This window comes from Urocitellus parryii, chromosome 10 (assembly GCF_045843805.1).
Source record: "Urocitellus parryii isolate mUroPar1 chromosome 10, mUroPar1.hap1, whole genome shotgun sequence".
In the NCBI taxonomy this organism is placed as follows: Eukaryota; Metazoa; Chordata; class Mammalia; order Rodentia; family Sciuridae; genus Urocitellus; species Urocitellus parryii.
In genome coordinates this window covers 2,569,130-2,585,805 of record NC_135540.1, presented here as the reverse complement: position 1 = coordinate 2,585,805, position 16,676 = coordinate 2,569,130, and the positions used below count along the sequence as shown (strand labels likewise).

General features: G+C 49.7%; 1 protein-coding gene across 1 annotated transcript; it reads left to right on the top strand.

The window, feature by feature from the left end:
- Nucleotides 1-17: 17 nt before the first annotated feature.
- On the top strand, nt 18-7,017 carry Il21 (interleukin 21). The gene is made up of 5 exons (XM_026382222.1): nt 18-170; nt 278-313; nt 4,715-4,876; nt 6,824-6,901; nt 6,994-7,017. The coding sequence occupies exons 1-5, from the start codon at nt 21-23 to the stop codon at nt 7,015-7,017; spliced, it is 450 nt and encodes a 149-aa protein (XP_026238007.1). The 5' UTR covers nt 18-20.
- Nucleotides 7,018-16,676: the final 9,659 nt, after the last annotated feature.

Sequence of the window (16,676 nt, the reverse complement as noted above, 5' to 3'; positions counted from 1 at the left end):
AGGGGACCCACCCTGGCCACATGGAGAGGATGCTGCTCTGTCTGATGGTCATCCTTCTGGGGACAGTGGCCCATAACTCAAGCTCCCCAGGGCAAGATCGTCGCCTCCTGATTAGAATGCGCCACCTTATACACACAGTTGACCAGCTGAAAAAATATGTGAATAACTTGGTAAGAGCCCACGCACCCCGGCAGCGTGGAAGGGCATTTGTAGGGAGTGTGCAAGCAGGCTTTCAACTCACAAGTGTCAATTGGAATTGATTTCTTTTTCTCTCTAGGAGCCTGAACTTCTGCCAGCTCCGCAAGATGTGAAGGTAAGACCTGTTGAATTTATTTCTGAAAATATATGTGATATGTCTTTAATCCTATAAGAAAGGCATTATGATGGTTATTTGGGAACACACTTGATTTCAATGCATCTGGGCATTTAATAACTGGCAAAATACTTATTTCTATTTTATTCAATAGTCATAGATTTACCAACAAACTGCTACATTATGCTTCTTATAAAACAAATGTCTATATTCAAGTATCTCTAAGAGTACTCTTAAGTAGTTTTGTAAGACAGAATGATAAAACTGGAAAAGAAAGCTTCTGTACAAGGAACAGGGCCCTCGGGCATGGAGATTCTTCAGTCTTCTCTGTAGTCTTATTTAGGGAACACAGACACAATTCCTCCCAGAAGGAGAGGAACTCCCCAATAATAAACTAGAAATAAAGTAAAAAGATAGCGAGAATTAGATTACAGGGACAGCGCTGCGGAAGCCCCAGCCCTCCCAGGAAGTATAATTCACACGTACCTTGGCCCTCGGTGGGGTCTTTCGAAAGGACCATTTTCAACAACGTAGTCCATCTCTTCAGCCCTTCAAATCCGAGTCCCAGGGAGAAGAGCCAGGCAGCTCGTTCAAGAGCAGTGTCTACTGGTCTTTTCCCGGTAACCTCTTCAGTGTGGTCTGCTGGCTTGGCACCCTGAGCGCATAAATGCAATCTGGGAAACCTGACATTCATTGTCACCAACCTTTAATTGCATAAATTAGGATAACTATGAAAGTGCTACCAGTAATTAGGACACTACAAAGGGGCAGATTTACCAAGAGGCATTGCAAAGAAAACAGTTATGGTAAATGACTGTGTAAAACTTTAGAAAGTGAATGAGTCACAACTATTGCTTTCCTCTAAAATTCACTCTCCAGCTCAGAACCTAGCTACTCTCATATTTACTAGGTCCTTTTCTACTAAGTAGCATCTAAAATGAAAGTAGCACAATTAGGAATACTTCTTAATTCAAGGTGCCTGAGTATCAAAAGATGCGTTTTTCAGCATCTTGTGCACCTTGTTTGACTAGGGTTCCTGTTCTTCCCAGAGTTGCCTAGCTGCACTCTTCAACTTGCAAAATAGGAAAATAGCCCATTTTCTAACTTAAACTCATCCAACGGGTAATTCCTTTATATATTTCTAAAGTGTAAATTTTTCATAGCCACTTTCATTTTTTATCTTTCCATTATGATTATTAGTGCATATCCATTGTACACATTAGTGGATCAAGGTGATGTTTCCATACATGCACACGTACCCACACCTCCTAGTCCTGCACCTTCCATTCCCTCCTTGTCCCTGCTCCACTGAAAGACATTTATATCTTACATCTAAAAGAGCGGGTTTTGCCTCAGCAATACCAGAGCTGTCTGATAATCTGCTTTCTATGGTACAGGGGAGTCGTGTGCACCTGAGATCTTTAAGCTCACTGGCTGAAAAGCTCAGGAAGGAAGAAGAGAGTTGAGGCCAAGTTTTTCAGGGCCAGCTCCAAAGCAGGGCCTGTCACAGAATTTAGAAGTTTACTAAAAATAAGGCCATAAATGTGCATTTATGTAACAGTGCTCAGCCAGGATCTCTAACTGGCCCTCCAGGTTTCTCGCCCCTCTCTCTCTCCTTCTTCCTTCAGTCGAATAACCAGGGGTCCTCCAGTAGTGGTGATTTTGCCCCCAAGGGACCTTTGACATTGTCCAGAGAAATTTGGGGTTGGAAGGACTGGGGCTGGCAGGGAGGGTGCCACCGCCTCTGGTAGTTAGAGGACAGGACGCTGCTCAGTGGAGTGCATTAGACAGCTCTGACAGCCAAGAATGGTCCAGGATGTCTGTGGTGCTGCTGTTGCAAACCCTGATACAAGTTCAGTTTGTGGGGGGCTCAGAGGTGATCTTCCCAGGGAGCAAGGCTTCCTGCCACAAATGAGCATGGCTTTCTTTGCAAAAGAAGAAGAAGAAAAAACCTAATAAGTCTAAAAGTAGGCTCTGAGGAGGCAAATGCTTTCAAATATTCAATTGCAAAATAAAGTGAGCTTTTTTCCAAAAGCAGCTCCTGACTGCTTCCCGGCCTGAGAGGAGTGGGTTCTGCTCCTGCTTCTGACTCCCTTGATTCCCTCTAGTCTGCAAAACCCAGGTGGGCCCAGGGAGCTCCTCATGCTTTCCAGTATCGATGGCCCAGGGAACAAAACCTTCCCCAGGACTTTGCTGTCACCCAGGCCCAGCAAAGGAGAGCACAGGGATGCCCCCAGAGGTGCTGAACAGGGACTTGGGCTGGCCCAGGACTCCTGAGGCCAGGGCACCGAGGCTGCCTGGGTCTAGGTCCACTCCCTGCCTGCACACCTCTGGGCAGGTGGCAGGGCAGGTTCTCATTTCTGTTCCTTCCTGAGGCTGCTCTGGCGTGCTCCTGAGGTGAGACCCAGCGGTTAGCTGTCTAGACTAGGCACAGCTCTGCTCTTGCGGGACAGGACCACAAGGCGAACACAGTACTGTCCACACAGGTGGACAGGGAGGGCTGGGAGATGCAGCCCCATCAGCACCAGCCTTGGCACCCATGTACCATCTTCTTCTAATGACAGAGGCTCTCAGAAAGCCTTTCTTAGGGTTAAAAGTTTTGACCATTGGTCTTGATCATTCCTGGTGATATTGTCACAGGGCACTGGTTCCGTAGGGCCCCTGTACTTCTTTGGAACCTAATTTGGTTTCAACATACAAATGAAAATGTTAACTCAGCAAAACAGGCCCCTGTGAGAAATGCTGGTTTCTCAGATCAACACGGATGAAGCAGTTAGTGTTTTCAGTTTCAGCTGGAAAATTTATCTCTTTAAATATGAATATTATTTTTTTCCAGTAAGTTAAGCCGGTTGTGGTCAAAAAGAAGAGAAAAGAAAAAACTTCAACAAACATGAACATGTGGTTTTCAAGGAAAAAAAAGTGCTATAATTAACATTTATAAATAGTTTCTATTAAATAAGCATTTTGGCAAAATTGGAAAGGACACCACCTTGCCGGATGAAAGGCAACCCGGCCTGGTATGAGGAAACCAGATAAGCAGGTTCTCGGCTTGTGGCCACATATGCAAAGCGAAACTGGGGGTTTGTGACTTAGAGATGCATGTTATTAATCAACATCCATGTGGGGTGCACACATGGGCTGGAAAATGCAAAGCAGGCTCGGGCTGCTTCCAGCTGACTGCCCTGAGCAGAGGCAGGGAATGCTGTCCTGCACTGCCCACGCCTCTTTCTGGAGGTTTCTGGATAGAAGGCCATGGCTTCCATGTGCATGAGCAAGGCCAAGATGTGGCATTTGGGGGGAAACAGCATCGCATGCACGGGCTAAAGGAAAACAGGTAGCCTGGACAGAAGGGACCCAGGTACAGGCCCTTCCTAGGTCAGCATCCGTGTGCTCTGGGGAGTGGACTTAAGAGTTGCTCTCCCAAGGAGTTCCATTCCCTTTCTGGTTTGATTGTTAAGATTCTGGCTTCTTCCCTAGTCATTTTGCAAGGCAAGTCTTTGTTCTATAGTGGGAGACACTACTTTTATCTCCTTCCTTCCTTCCTGTGGTGCTAGTGATGGACCCTGGGCCTCTACTGCTAGGCAAGTGCTCTGCCACTGAGCTGTGTCCTTAGCCCTATTCTGTCTTCTAAGGAATGGTCCTGCTCCCATCGGTTGGGCAAATCTCAAATACTGTTCTCGGCTGTGTGATTGGTTTGTTGGTTTGGAATCCTACCCTAACTTACCCGAGGATGTGAACAGGATTTTAGAAAAGCCATGCCTAGCCTTGGGAAGGACCGGAATCTTCGAATGTGTCCTCAGAGATAGGAACCCACTTCCCTTCCCAAATGTGGGCTTTCACTCTGTCACTCACCTGTGGGCTGCACCATCAGTGCTAAGTGCATCTCCTCTCAGCAAGACCTGGGGCCATCGCTGCACAGGGTGGAAAGCTGCTTACAGCCCACCTCTGAGAGGTGCTCTGTGGATCTCCCAGAGTGACAGCTGGCAAACCAGACTGCAGTGTAATTTACCAAAGCCACAGAGCAACTCGGAGCCTCATAATGGAGCAGCCGGGCTCTTAAACCAACGAGCTCTCCCTGGCCACCTGCCTCCCACCAGCCAGACCTCAATACGTACCTCGGTGTGGCACTAAGAATAAAGAGCCATGGAAAAGGGAGGCTCTCCTCTCCTGTCTCGGCAAGGCAGAACCCGTTCCTTCTTCCCAGCACAAGGGGAAATTTACACCCAGGCACCTCTGTCTTCTCTGGCCAACGATTCAGAGGTGCTGCGCTCAGCCCTTCCTGCTCTGTTGAGATAAGTGTGACCCTACACACGCTGGTACAGGTGGAAGGAGAGGCCGGGAGAGTCACTCTCAGCACTGTGATGACTTCCCTAACGTCTGTGCAAATTGGTTCTCTTTCAGGGACGCTGTGAGCAGTCAGCTTTGCTGTGCTTTCAGAAGTCTGCTGGCCAACTCAAGCCACCAAACACAGGAGACAACGGAACGAGGATCAGTTTATTCATCAAAAACCTGAAGAGGAGAGTACCTTCTACAAATGCAAGCAGAGAGCAGGAACTCATTCCAGTAAGACTGTCACTTGTCACCTATCCCATTTGTATTTGTTGACTACCATGCAATATGTCTGTTATGGTGCACACACACACACACACACACACACTCTCACAGCTGGAACCTCTAGGGCTCTAGTGACACCTTGTCACATGTGGTACATTTTGAGAAGTAGCTTGATTTTTTCAAGACCTCAAAAGTGCCCAGAAACCCCGTTAGAATTTGCTGCTAATCTCTAGTAGCTGGACTCTGTTCATGTAGCTTCCCGAGGGGAGTCCTTAGGAAGAGCATCCGACTGTGACTTAGACACTGAGAAGCATTTTCCTCCTGTGATATATGGCCACATACAGCTTGTGCTCTTGTTCATGGGAGCTGGATCCTAGCTTTCCGACAAGAAAAGGGACAGCCTGCAGGAGATCAAGATCATCTTAAACTTTGCTCTTCTCTCTTAAAGAACATTTTTGTCCTGAACAGTAACAGAGTCAGCATTGAACTTAAAAAGGTGTACCCTGTTGCTTGGCTGGGGAATTTCCACATCCCTGGTTTTTCAGATACCCAAGTCTCTCTTGTGTATATCTTCTGATGCCAACTCATGGGCAACCGTAATACTCAAGAACATGAGTAACTGGTGTTCATCTCAACCAGTGGAAACCACATAAAATAAGTTACTCTAAAATTTTGTTATTAAGTCTCCCTCCTCCAAGAAATTCCCCACGTGCTTCAAGTGAAATCTTAATGACACTATCAAAATGATTCTTATTTCCTTTGGCTGCTTGGCCAGGTTGCCATGTGAAAATAGCCCTTTAAAACCTTCCTCAGAATGAAAGGAGCTGGGCGTGGCTTTAGAACCCAACACCTCAGCACTGAACTTGGAACTATCCAGTTAAGCACCTTCCTTTTACAGAGGAAGAGAGTGAGACCTACTCAAGAAGTCGAGAGACTCACCAGGTGCCACAAATAGTTGTCAGAATGACTTACTCATGTCTCTCAGCCAGATGTTGTCACTACATGAAACTGGTACACCTGGAAGAAGAATAGAGAATGTAAATCCAGAGCCAGGAAGGAAGGGAGGGAGGGAGGAGTGTGAGCAGGCAGTTCAATCTCCCAGCCATCAAATGCATGTTAAAACAAGGAAATCTTATTTTTTCCCAATTAAATGAGAATTTGTTTATCATTTTTTCCCAATAATAAGAATACTGTAAGTGAAAAGACATGCAATTATTTTACAATGTATATCAAAAACCTTAAAAATTATTTGTCTTCAATTTAGTTATTCTACTTCTAGAAATTTATCAAATAAACTAAATATCTATGAAAAATGATTTACAGAGGTGGTTTTTGAAGTATTGCTTACCAAAGGGAAAAATTAGAAGCTACCTAGGTGTCCAAAAATGGTAATAATTTCATTCTTTGTTGGCATACAAAGTAACCGTTATATTTAATACTTTTGAAGACTATGTAATACCTAGGAAATTCTTGTGATGTGTTAGGGGAAAAAAGCAGATTATCAACCAGTGTGACATAAAAGCAAAGTAAAAACAAAAATCTTAAACAACACTGGGGGAGATATACCAGACCTTGAAGGCTTTCCCAGGAACAGGATCATAAGTGATTTTTACCATTGTTACCTTCAGAACAATTCTGTGTACTTTCCCAGATTTTTTATTTTTGTTTTGTTTTTGTACCAGGAATTGAACCCGGGGGAGCACTTAACTATTGAGCCACATCCCCAGCCGTTTTTAAAAATATTTTATCTAGAGACAGGGTCTTGCTGAGTTGCTTATGACCTTGCTGAGTTGCTGAGGCTGGCTTTGAACTCATGATCCTCCTTCCTCAGCCTCCTGACCCACTGGGATTACAGGCCTGTGCCATCAAGCCCGGCTGGAAAATAAATTCTAAATAAACACTTTATTCAGTAGGAAGGGGTTTTAAAGAAGAATGTTGCTCTTCCTTGATTTCTAGACATGCCCTTCATGTGACTCCTATGAGAAGAAACCACCTAAGGAATTTCTGGAAAGACTGAAGTCGCTTCTCCAAAAGGTATCTTCCTTAAATCACCCTGCGGCCGTCCTGGGTCTGCGTCTAACCGAGTGCTTCTCAGGTCGAGTGCTCACGGCACACTCTCTCCACAGATGGTCCACCAGCATCTTCCCTAGACACGAGGCAGAAGAAGGTTCCTGGAGACCTGACTTGGAGCTGGGCGCTTCGTTACACACTCTAACAGCAGGCGGACTCACTTCTTGGTACTCTGGGAGCAGAAGTGCAGTCCATTAGTGTGGGAAAAGACCTCAGTAAGTGTGCAAAGCTAGGATCTTCCCCTAAATTAGTATGCCACACTTCAGGGCCAGGAGTCTGACTTCCCAGGTCATGGGTTTCTATGGCTTCTGCATTTTTACTTTATCTCACTGCCCAACGGTGACATTCCTTGGCTGACAGAGAAGGCTAAAATTGTTAACCAAAAATATTCCTCAAGAATTTATTGATCTTCCGTTAACTTTAGTGTTGATTACCACAAGAATGGGTTCTGTCATGACCATACCTTAAAAGTGCATGCCTTCATTCAAGCTGAACATAGAGAAGCACAGGATCAAAATGAAAAGTTGAAATCTGTATTCTTCTAAGGAAATGTAAACTGAATGTTTAAAAATGCCTATCTGAAGATGTTTTACGTTTTATTTCAAAGTGCCTAACAAATAAATATGTAACTTATTTATGTATCAGGGGACAGATTTACCAGATGGGGACCAAAAAAATCCTGCTTTTTTATAGTTCTGTCAAAAATATTTAAATTCTATAGTTATGAATGTATTTATGAAATATACGTGGCCTTTGAGGTGTGCAAACATGTCAAGTGAACTCTGCCGAGGGACAGGCACTGGTGGCCTCCTGGCTCTCAGATGGTGCGGTCATACTACAGGGGACTCAGTAACTCCAGAGGTCTCCCTCCTCCATCTTTGCTTTCTCCGTTTTAAAATGAAACTTACGTGATGAGTATACTTCAGAACAGGTTTCTCGTGTTAGAGACTCTGAGTTCACTTTGGAGAAGACAAATTCAGTCACTGACACAAACTCAAAGCTAGGAGACAAAGTGGCCGGGAGGCCTGTCTCAGGCTTTCCAGTAAACTTTCCCATCTTTTGGTCAAGAGTTGTAAAAACAAGATATCTGCTCCAACTGATCTTTCATATCAATTTCAGCAGAGTGTGTTTAAATAGCAAGTTAAAAACTCTAGAAAAATAAAATTTCCGCGAGACTGGTATAAGCTATTTGAGAATTTCTTATCGTTCAGTGGCTCTGAGCATGCGAGAGCAGGAGGTGGGAGTGCCTTACACTCTGAGAAGAAAACTTGTCCACTTGGAAGTGTTTTCCAGACAGATTCAGATTGGAAAGGTGCGTCCAGCATGGTTCTTTCCTGAAAGCTCCTTCAAGTGCTTTATCGTCAGAAATGAGTCACTTTTCTAAGCCTTTAGAATATGCCATCCCGAGGGACTGTGGGAGCGTGGCCTGGGATGGCCACAGCAGCCTGCTGAGCCTCCGGGGTGCCACCCAGGCTGCCGGGCAGAGCCAAGAGTGGCAGGGGCCAGGGATGCAGCCCCCCTGGAGCGAGGGAAAGACCCAGACTGTGTTTGGGTTTGGGCTTTATACTTGCTGACTTCTTGACATTGTGATGTTCTATTTAATGTATTTATTTTGGTGTGTTTACTGTTAAAGATCTGTCCTAGCCCTTTTGGCCAGGCTCTTCACTCTAAAAGGGAGCAGGACTCTCGGGGCTGGCTGAGGACCTCGACCTTCAGGCTCAGCACAGCCCCAGCGCCAGGAGAGGCAGTGCTGCCCTCTGCAGTGCCGCCTTCAGGAAGCCCGTCCAGAGGGGACGGAGGAGAACCACAGACACCACCGCTCACCTGGGGACAGTGACGCGGGACACCTGCATCCGTGGGCACTGGTTAACTCGGAGGATTTCCACTTCCTTGTGTACGTCCAGGGCGCTGGACTCAGTCCCCAGGGGCTGCTGTCTTCTGCAGAGCTGTGGCCACGCGAGTCTCTCCAGTTCTGGGCGCTCCTGCAGGAGCAGGGACCAGCCTTGCAGCGCAACTCCAGCAGAGCCTGATGCTCCGGTGCTCAGCGTGATCCCAATACCATTTGTAGGAACAGAAAAAGGTCCTGAGAGGAAAGGCACAGAGGGGAAACTCTGCTGTAGGTCCTGGAGTTCAAGGAAGATCAATCTGAATTTTGACTATTTTAGGTGAAACTGTCTTCTCTGGACTCTTGTATAAAATTGTAGCATTATTATTCTATATTATTGCTCTTCTGTATTTACATTTGCATCTGAGAATTTAGTTTTAATATAAACTATGTACTTTATAACTTAATGATTATTTATTATATATTTCATTTTAATTGTTTATGCTCCTGTCTTCTTATTTAAGACCTGATCATATTAAATACTATGCGGTCAGTACAACCGTCTGTTGTGATTCCCTGGAAACCTTAATGCAACAGAAAAGACGGCTCTTGGTTTCTGGAGCAGGTGACTTTACAAGTCCTTGATGAAGACGAGCTTCTCTCCTTGCCTCTGACCACCGACACACACTGTCCACTGCCTGTCCCAGCCTTCGGGGGTCTCAGCAGCCCTCCCACATGAACAGCGGGCCCCGGAGGTGTGAGAGCACACTCCTGGTGCCCACGGGCACCTGGCTCACACGCTCCTGTGCACGCCTTCCAGGGGCTCCCAGTCCTGTTCTGCTTAGTGATGTCAGATCCTGCTCACTGCCCCAGGTTCAGCCAGCACCAGGCACGCTCCTTCCCTTGAACCCAACGTCTGCCACCATCCCAGGTGACTTTGGTGCCCGCCCATGGGGCAGATTCCCACACTGCGGCTTCCTGGGGCCTTGACCTTGAGGCTGAGCACCCGTGTTCTGCCCCGCCCCACAGTCCACCCAGGCTCTCTGAAACCTCCACACATCTCCACCTCTGGAGCCCTCCACGCCCACATGGCCGGACCACCCCTCCACTTCCTTCCTCTTCCAAGGTCTTCACTTTCCCAAGACTCCTGGCTCTGGTGGATGGGCCGGCGTCCCCGGCCTGCGGTCTGCTCCCTCCTCATTCACTGAGGCACTGGGTCCCCAGCCCCCAGTCCCTCCTCCGCTAGGCTCCATTCAGGTTCTCAGCTTTCTCCTCTTTATTCTTTTGGTACTGGGGATTGAACTCGGGGCACTTTACCCTGAACTTGGTCCCCAGCCCTGTGTGTGTGGGGGTCTCCCTAGGTGGCTGAGGCTGGCCCTGAACTTGTGATCCTCCTGCTGTGCTGGGATTACAGGCAGGTGCCACCCCCTCGCTGCCATGGTTACAGTGACCTCCAGCTGTTTCCCGCCTCTCCCTTCTCCTCTGACTACTTCCACATGCTGCCAGACTGAGCTTATAAGTTTAATGAGTCTATTATGCTTAAGTTTTATAAGTTTATAAAACTTGTTCTGATCACAAGAAACCCTATTGGAAACCTTCCCTGAGCCAGGTGTAGCCACGCACCTGTAGTCCCATCGACTTGGGAGGATGAGGCAGAAGATCACTTGAGCCAGGAGCTGGAGGCCAGCAGGGGCAATGTGGTGACAGGTTTGCCTCAAAGCACAAAACCTGTCCCTGCTGTCTTTCAAGCAAGGTCCAGGCAGGATTGGGCCCCAAAACCCACCATCATCCGCTCTACCCAGCGCCGTTTCTTCCCCGCTGTGTGGTCATCCCAGCCAACCCAGTGTGCTTCCAGCCTCCTTCCTGGGGCCTCCCTCCTGCAGGGTCCTCTCCCGGAGCACCCCATCCCCCTCAGAACACCCAGGAAACCCTCCTCTGTCCATCACCGGCAGAATGACTTCCATCTCGGTCTCATGGTGACAGTGGCAGCCCCACTGTCAGAACTCGGGCACACTTTGATCATTAGACTTCACGTGGGTCTGGTCTTTATTGGCATGTCCGCCTCTTTCCAGAGCACAGGCTCTTGGCAGGGAGGCCTGCATCCTGCTGGTGCCGTGCCTCATACGCAGCCAGAGACGCAGAGTAGAAAACAAACATTTGCAAAATTGAACTAAACACAGGACGCAAGACTTATTCATTAACGTCTCCCTTGGCATTCCCCTTACACGCTGAGTCCAGTTATCACCAGAGTCAGTTGATTCTGTCTCAAAACTGCCAGAATCCAATCACTTCATGCTGACAGCCACTTGTGCTTGCTTACTGTGGCTCAATCTCCCACTCAGATGATCACAACAGCTCCTAAGTAGTTTTCCTGCTTTTGTCCCTGTCTGTCACCAAAACCTACATGCAAGGAAGCAAACTGGGTGGGCCTTTAAAATCCAGCCACAGTCGGCCCTCAGCTCAGAGCCTTCCAGGGGCTCCCACGCCGTGTGGGGGAAGGCCTGAGCTGAACGGGGCTCCGAAGCCTCCTCCTACTCCCCTTCCACTCAGCCAGCCACACTGCTGCTTTCCTGTCTCCAGTTCCATTTCCCCCTCGACCTCCTGCCACCAACCACCTGCCCCAGGGCAGCCCCCTCCCCCCACAGAGCGTGTTTCCCAGGGGAGGACGTGTGTGCAGGGAGTCCAGACTCCTAGTAAGCCACCCTTCCAGCATTGACTGGCTGGGAACCAGCCCCTCCCTGGAGGGCCCCTGGGGAAAGCGTCATTGTGACGGGATGAACATGTTTCCGTCTGTTGACGGATCCCACCGTCCTGCAGAGAGAGGAGATGCGAGCTGTCACAGGAAGAGTGTGGAAGGGAAGGAGGCGGGCAGAGGGGCCCTCACAGCTGCCTGGGGAAGTGGGCTCCCTGGAGCTTCTCCAGCGTGCTGAGCCTGGGGGATGCGCTCCCTGTGCCGTGGGTCCAAGGAGAAGTGTGACTGGAGGTGAAAGCCTGGCAGGTGACCCCCCCACTCCCGGCCAGAAGTGCCACAGGCACAGCGTGTGGCAGGGAACGCTGGCCACGTGCCCTTGCTGTGAGCACCACGGCTGTGTTTCCCAGCAGAAGCTCCTCACCTCGACCCGTCAAGTCTCTTTAAAAGGAGAGGACTTGCTGCCACCTAGTGAAGCCACGTGGACGCACCCTGTTGGGTCCCAGAGGACGCTGCCACCCCTCCTGGAGAACCCAGCGCTTTCCCTGCTGGATCCACAGAGGTTCCCACTGCCCAGGGCAGCCCTCAGGCAGCCCCAGCGCCAGGACCTGCAGAAGCAGAGGGAGGAAGGGTGACAGGAGGGTGGGGCCTGTTCTGGGACACTGCTGGCCTGCACGTACAGCAGCCGCCCCTGAGGGGACACAGTAGAAGACCTGGCAGAGTGAGCTGAATGTAGCCAGAGTCCCCGTGGCTCCCTGAGCCCGGTGCCTGGGCCTCCATCTTTCACTCAGAGGAGTCTGAGGCTCTGGGGCTTTCCTGGTGTGTGGGGTCCTGGTGACAGGTGACCCTGCCGGGGTTGGTGCTGGTGCTCACAGGGACGACGTGAGCTGTGGCAGGGGAATGCCTTGCACGGTGTCACCCCCTGCCCAGGAGCAAGCTTGTCTTCTGACTTCTGTTGCCTCTAGGGACACGGCGTGGGGAATTCCCATGGGCCCCATCCTGCGTGGGGGGTCTCTCCAGACAGAGGGCCCACGAGAGCCTCCTCTCCACGAACCTGGCCTCACTGAACCGTGTGTCGATGCCCATTCCATTTCGTAGCCCAAGGAGTCAGAAGAGGAAAGAGTGGGGGGTGTGGCATTTTAATCAACCTCTTCCATGACTGCCTCTGACCGGGTGCCCTCTTTCCAGAGTCCAGCATCGCTGTCTGTGCGTCCGGCGATCCAGGATGACCTGGCGTCCCTCTGCCTTCGCGGCCCTCTGGTCTAGCCTCGCTGCTTCTACTTCTAAGGAGCGACTTCTTTTTCTCTGTGGAGGAGCAATGGCAGCCAGTAGAAGCCCCAGCCTCCGTCTCCATCGGCCTTACGTCTACTCTCCTTCCTCTTTCCCCGGCAGGCTCCTCGCCCAACTCGCAGCCCCTGGGGCTGGTCTCACCCCAGCTGCGGGTGGGAATGTAACTCCAGCCCAGCGATGACCTCTTGGGTTGCTGAGGCCAGGCCGGGGCTGAGCACCTGCTGCTGCCCGTCCCCCAGCCATTCTTCTGAGCACAGAGCAGAGTGCAAGGGCGCCCCGAGGGCCCAGATCCTGCCCAGGACTCCCACCAACCTGACTAGGTGGGACAGTGAGTCCCCTTTTACATTTAAGTCAATTCAGCTGTGTTCTGTCACTTATAACTTAAGAACCCTGAATTAATAGATTCACAATTTTTAAAATCACCTTTAACAATTTCTATTAAAAAATAGAGAGCATCCTCGTCCAACCCCAGGTTAAATGAAGTGGAGGCGTGCAGCGCCCCTTCCCCGGCTGGACATCCACAGAAGACAGGAGGGTAGATGGCAGGTGGGGTCAGGTGCAGAGTCCCCTCCTGCGCTCACCCCTCCCGGGAAGGCCAGGTCAACACGGAGAAGGCAGCCGATCTAACCAGGTGGAAGGGGTTCACTGAGTCAAAGGTCCTGGGTCGGGGGTCCCGGGTTCTGTGCACTGTTTATATTTTCTTCCACAATCAGGAAACATGTTTTGTCACGTGCTGATTGGTACATACAACAGCCGGCCACCTCGCCCCTGGTTTCCTCTGACTGGGAATGCCTGGCGCCTCACAGGGGGACACATTTGGGCTGAACTGAGGAGATTCTCCCTCCTTATTCTCTCCTGAGGAGGGCCAGGGCGGCCGCATCTGCTGTTCGTTTTAATAAAGAAAAAAAATTTTAAAGCAATAATGCATCTTTATTTCTTATTTGCCATGTTCATCCATAATCTAGAACTAACAACACACTGGTTTTTATTTGTATCACTAAACATGAATTTAAAGACCATCAAGGCTAGACAAGAGAGGGGACAGTGCTCTGCAGTGCTCAGACACCCTTCACGTGGCCGGCACAAAGTTCTGGGTTCAATCCCCAGCTCTGCAGGGGGAAGAGAAGTCAAGTGAGAGAAGCACCGAGTGAAAATCCACGATTCGGTACAACGGGACCGTCTGTGGTAGAGAGATGGTCAGCATTCCATGGTGAAGCTTTGGTTCTGGAAGGTGGAGTAGTTCCTACTAGACTAGCTGTCCCACCCGGAGTAATGATAAAATGTGGAAATGACCCTTTGTCATTCTCTGAAAAGGAACCCAAATTGGGAAAACTGTGGAGAGGATTTGAGTCTTGAAAGAAGGAGATCATGTTGATTGACATCTCCGTTGACGTGCTTCCACCTTGGGGCTCTGCCCAGTCCTGCAGGTGTGGAGCGACAAGGACCCGGCACAGCTAGAGCACACGGTTTGGGGTGGCAGAGCCACCACTGAGGGAGGTCTCCATAGAGACCCTCTGGAGCTGCGTCTCATTATTGGATGGGCCCAGGGACAAGGATGGAGATCCCCGTAACAGGTTGGCAACCCAGATGGCACTGAGAGCAACCCTGTGTGGCCTTCGTGGGCAGGCCTGGCTCTCCAAGCAACCCCACTGCCGTGCTGAGGTTGCCCCGTGGCTGGCGCGCGGGTGGCCAGCCGACGGCTGGATAGTTAGGGGACAGTGGGTTGGCTTCAGGTCCAACTGCAGGGGCTGTTCCTGTGAGTAAAGGGAGGGACCGAGGGACAAGCCCAGAGCTGCCACAGCTCCCCTGCTTCAGGAGACTCCTGGCTTCTCCCCGTGAATGGTTGAGACGGCTCCATCTGGGTCCACTCTGACAAAGGAAACCGAGCTCAGTAGGTCTCCACACCCTCGGCCATCAGGTAAGTCCCCCTGTGTGCACACTGAGACCCTTGATTCCACACATCTGGTTCCTTCTTTGAGGGGACATCTGTGGTGCTGCTGGTGTAGGGTCGCAGTTAAGCAGGACGAGGAAAACTACGGATTGTACTCCCTTTTGGTCTGTTCTAGGTTCCCAGCTGTTTGTTGGCCTGAGGTTCAGGAATTGCCTCTGGTTGTCTGTGTTTTGTTGGTATCTGTTACTGGCCCTTTAAGACATGGGCAATATAGAGCTAGTCCTAGTCTCTTGGGAAAAATCTTGGCAGACAGGGCCACCTATAGGTAAAACCTGTCTAAGAAAAAGGTGCTGTTTTACTGTAACAGTTGGGCCTCTGAGTGGCTTTGTGAATTATTATAGACCTTGCAGTTGAGATTGGCCTTAAGGAGGTAAAGTGAGAGGAAGAAATGTGGTTTGCGTAAATCCCTCTGTTTTAAAGTTCTGTCTGTCAGCTTGGTTTCAGGGTCCTCTCTGGATAGGTCTCTGTGGTTCTTTTCTGTTTGTTACTGGCCCTTTAAGACATTGCTCTTACTGGTGGTCCCTGGGGAGGAAGATCCTGGCTGAATGGCACCTACAGGGAGAGCCTGCCTAGGAGAAAGGTGTGGCCTTTGGCTGGTTTCTGTGGATCACTCATGATCTTAAGCAGGAGGAAGGCGTCTGTGCGGCAGGCCTTGGGCAGCGGCACCATGAGGGTCTGAATGGTCAGAAACTGACCTGAAGACAAAACAGCCACTGTCGGTGCCAGGCTGCGTGACGCCCCGAGAAAGGGCTAAAAAAGAAAGGCTTCCACCCTCTCGAGGCCGTGCAGCAGGGCCGCGGGCGGGCACTGGTCTCCCCGTGGGTCGTCCCTCTGTGGGTCAGGGACTGGCCCTGGGCTGGGAAAACAGAAAAACAACCAAACAGGAAGCTGCCTGGGATGCAGACAATGGCCAGAGAGGACTGGCCTCGGCCTGCCTTCAGCCCTTTGGTCGCAGGGATGTGGAGGCTGCTGGCCACAAAGGATGTGGCCATAGGTCCCAGCACCGTCAGTGTATGACCTGGGGACAGGAATGGCCTCCCCCTTTAAGACCTGAGAGGAGACCCACTTGGCCAGGGCATAGCCATCCCTGGGCAGAGCCACCCTGGCTGTGACAGTCTCCCATCACACCAGATGCCTGGGGAGACTGCAGCAGACAACGGCACCCAGAAAAGGGGGCGCAGAAACTCAGGCCCTGTGTTTAGCAGCCTCTGCAGAGGGACCTCAGGAAGCCCAAAGGAAAGGACGGAAGTGCCTCCTCCCTGAGTGTCAATGTGCCCAGTGTAAGGGGAGGGCCCCGCGGAGCCTCTGGGGACAACTGGCAGCAGGGCCCTCCAAGGGGACGGCACTTGATGATGAGGAGGCAGACAGGGCAGGCTCAGTGTCCTGTGATCCAACCCCGGAGCGCCACCCAGGAGGGAAACGGTTCACACAGTTTTGTACATGCCAGGTTGTCTGCTCCCTCTCCTGGTGACGTTTGTTGTGTAAGTTACATGCACAGATCACATTCATGAGGACTGTTTCAGAATATGGATTTTGAAAAGGGGTCTGAAACTAGAAAAGACATTAAAAACATATAGGCATGAAAATACATCTTAGTGTGGAAAATTAGAAGGTAAAAGAAATGTTTCTGAATGAGAAAGTGTTTTGTATGGTGCAGTCATATTCTTGGCTAAAGTGGAAGATGAAAGTGAGGAGAAACCCAAAGACGTAAACAAGTTGTGGGATATCTAAGTAACTTGTAGAAAGTTTTAGAAGGTAAATCTCAAGAAATTTTTGCATGTGACTAAGTTGCCTATAATTAGCACCATCAGTTAAAGTTATTTGAATTTTAATGTACTGGTGTGAAGCAAAGTCTGAACAGTGAACCTCTCTTGTCTATCAAGATGATTTTCTTGTGTTTTACTAAGTCTTAAAGGAATTAGTGTTTGCACCTATTTCAAAGTCTTTTTAATGATTACTTCATAATTTGTTAAATTAACAACAG

Coding starts and splice junctions, on each gene's coding strand:
- Il21 (XM_026382222.1), top strand. CDS start 21: ATGGAGAGGATGCTGCTCTGTCTGATGGTCATCCTTCTGGGGACAGTG. Junction 4,877..6,823: donor GAGAGCAGGAACTCATTCCA/GTAAGACTGTCA, acceptor CTTGATTTCTAG/ACATGCCCTTCATGTGACTC. Junction 6,902..6,993: donor TGAAGTCGCTTCTCCAAAAG/GTATCTTCCTTA, acceptor CTCTCTCCACAG/ATGGTCCACCAGCATCTTCC.